The sequence below is a fragment of the Cololabis saira genome, chromosome 5 (genome assembly GCF_033807715.1).
Source record: "Cololabis saira isolate AMF1-May2022 chromosome 5, fColSai1.1, whole genome shotgun sequence".
NCBI lineage: Eukaryota > Metazoa > Chordata > Actinopteri > Beloniformes > Belonidae > Cololabis > Cololabis saira.
Window position 1 is genome coordinate 3,204,054 of NC_084591.1, and position 1,877 is coordinate 3,205,930.

Here is a 1,877-nt window from a genome sequence, read left to right on the forward strand (position 1 = left end):
CTAATAAAAACTAAACTAAAACTAATAAAAACTAAACTAAAACTAATAAAAACTAAACTAAAACTAATAAAAACTAAACTAAAACTAATAAAAACTAAACTAAAACTAATAAAAACTAAACTAAAACTAATAAAAACTAAACTAAAACTAAAACTAATAAAAACTAAACTAAAACTAATAAAAACTAAACTAAAACTAATAAAAACTAAACTAAAACAAACTAATAAAAACTAAACTAAAACTAACTAATAAAAACTAAACTAAAACTAATAAAAACTAAACTAAAACTAATAAAAACTAAACTAAAACTAATAAAAACAAAACTAAAACTAAAACTAATAAAAACTAAGCTAAAACTAATAAAAACTAAACTAATAAAAACTAAAACTAAAACTAATAAAAACTAAAACTAAAACTAATAAAAACTAAGCTAAAACTAATAAAAACTAAACTAAAACTAAGCATTTTTGAAAATATAAAAACTATCAAACCCACACTAAAAACTAACTGAATTGAAGGAGAAAAAGTCAAAACTAAATAAAACTAAACTAAAATGAAAGATTCTAAACTATTATAACCCTGGTAAGAGGAACTTTATTCATAATCAAGTTGACAGACGTAAACGAGGACAAACGTGAGGAAGGTCAGGATGAATGTGGTTTATTCAGAGAACATGTGTACACGGTACAAACGTCGGGCCGCTGCAGAACCACCAGGACCGGGAAGAGGTCCGAACAGTAAAAGGAGAACCAGCAGAACAAAAACCTTAGAGATAAAAACATGAAACCTGGACAGTGATTGTTGTTAATGCTACAGAACCGCCGGCCCGGGGGTCCACGTCGGACCAGAACCGGAACCAGCGACCTCGCCGGCGGCCCCCGGCCAGAACCGGCCAGAACCGGCCAGAACCGGACACACATAAACATCCATAGCAGCAGTGTGAGTCTCGTCTCGGCGGCGCGGCGGGTCCAGGCTCCGCCTCCAAAGTGCTCCGTGACGGACGCGTTAGCGTTAGCCGCCGCGGCTGCTAGCCGCTACGCCGCGCCGCCGCCGCTCGTCCCGGCATCAGGCTCTGACAGGCAGTAAGGTGCAGGCGGGTCGAGGGCGGTACATTCACGCCGGCGCCGGAGGCCGAGGGAAGTGCATGGACCGGGCCGGGCCAGGGGGCGGGGCCTGTGCCGGGGGGGCGGGGCCTGTGCCGGGGCCTGTGCCGGGGGGGCGGGGCCTGCGCCGGGGGGCGGGGCCTGCGCCGGGGGGGCGGGGCCGACAGGGGAAGGTAAAGCCACTACCTTCCAGAACGGAGGCGGCGCCGGGCGGGTCCAAGCCGGGTCAGAGGCAACAGTCTGCAGAACCCCCCGGTTCCCCCGGGCCCCCCGGTTCCCCCGGTTCCCCCGGTTCCCCCGGTTCCCCCGGTTCCCCGAGTCCCGTCAGGGACAAAGTCTCAGTAAATGGTCAGGCTGACCGAGCGGTTCATCTTCTTGCCGATGATCCGGGAGTTCCGGGGGTTGGACTGGACCGTGGAGCGGGTCAGGACCCGGTCCGTGGACAGAACCTTCTCCTCGGCCGCCGCCCGGGCCATCTGGGCCTTCTTCAGCTCTCTGGGGGGGGGGGACAGGGGGAAATGAGACGTCAGTCATGTGACCAGGAAGCAGCGGAGCAACAACCAGAACCTCAAAATCTATGAGGAAAAAGGGGGCGGGGCCGAGAACCCAGGCCCCGCCCCCTTTTTCCTGGAAGATTTAAGAGTGACAGATGCTGATCATCAGTCAGTGCGTTTACATGGGGAGTTTAATTCCTCTTTAATTCAGAATTCAAATTAAATCAGAGTACCGTATTGGCCCGAACATAAGACGACCCTGATTATAAGACGACCCCCT

General features: G+C 48.3%; 1 protein-coding gene across 1 annotated transcript in view; it reads right to left on the minus strand.

Moving 5' to 3' along the window:
* Positions 1-1,385: 1,385 nt before the first annotated feature.
* Positions 1,386-1,877, minus strand: part of wee1 (WEE1 G2 checkpoint kinase) — a 19,324-nt gene continuing 18,832 nt past the window's right edge. The window contains exon 10 of the mRNA XM_061722395.1: positions 1,386-1,598. Coding sequence (XP_061578379.1) covers positions 1,442-1,598 — 157 coding nt within the window. The 3' untranslated portion in view covers positions 1,386-1,441. The remainder of the gene's footprint in view (positions 1,599-1,877) is intronic.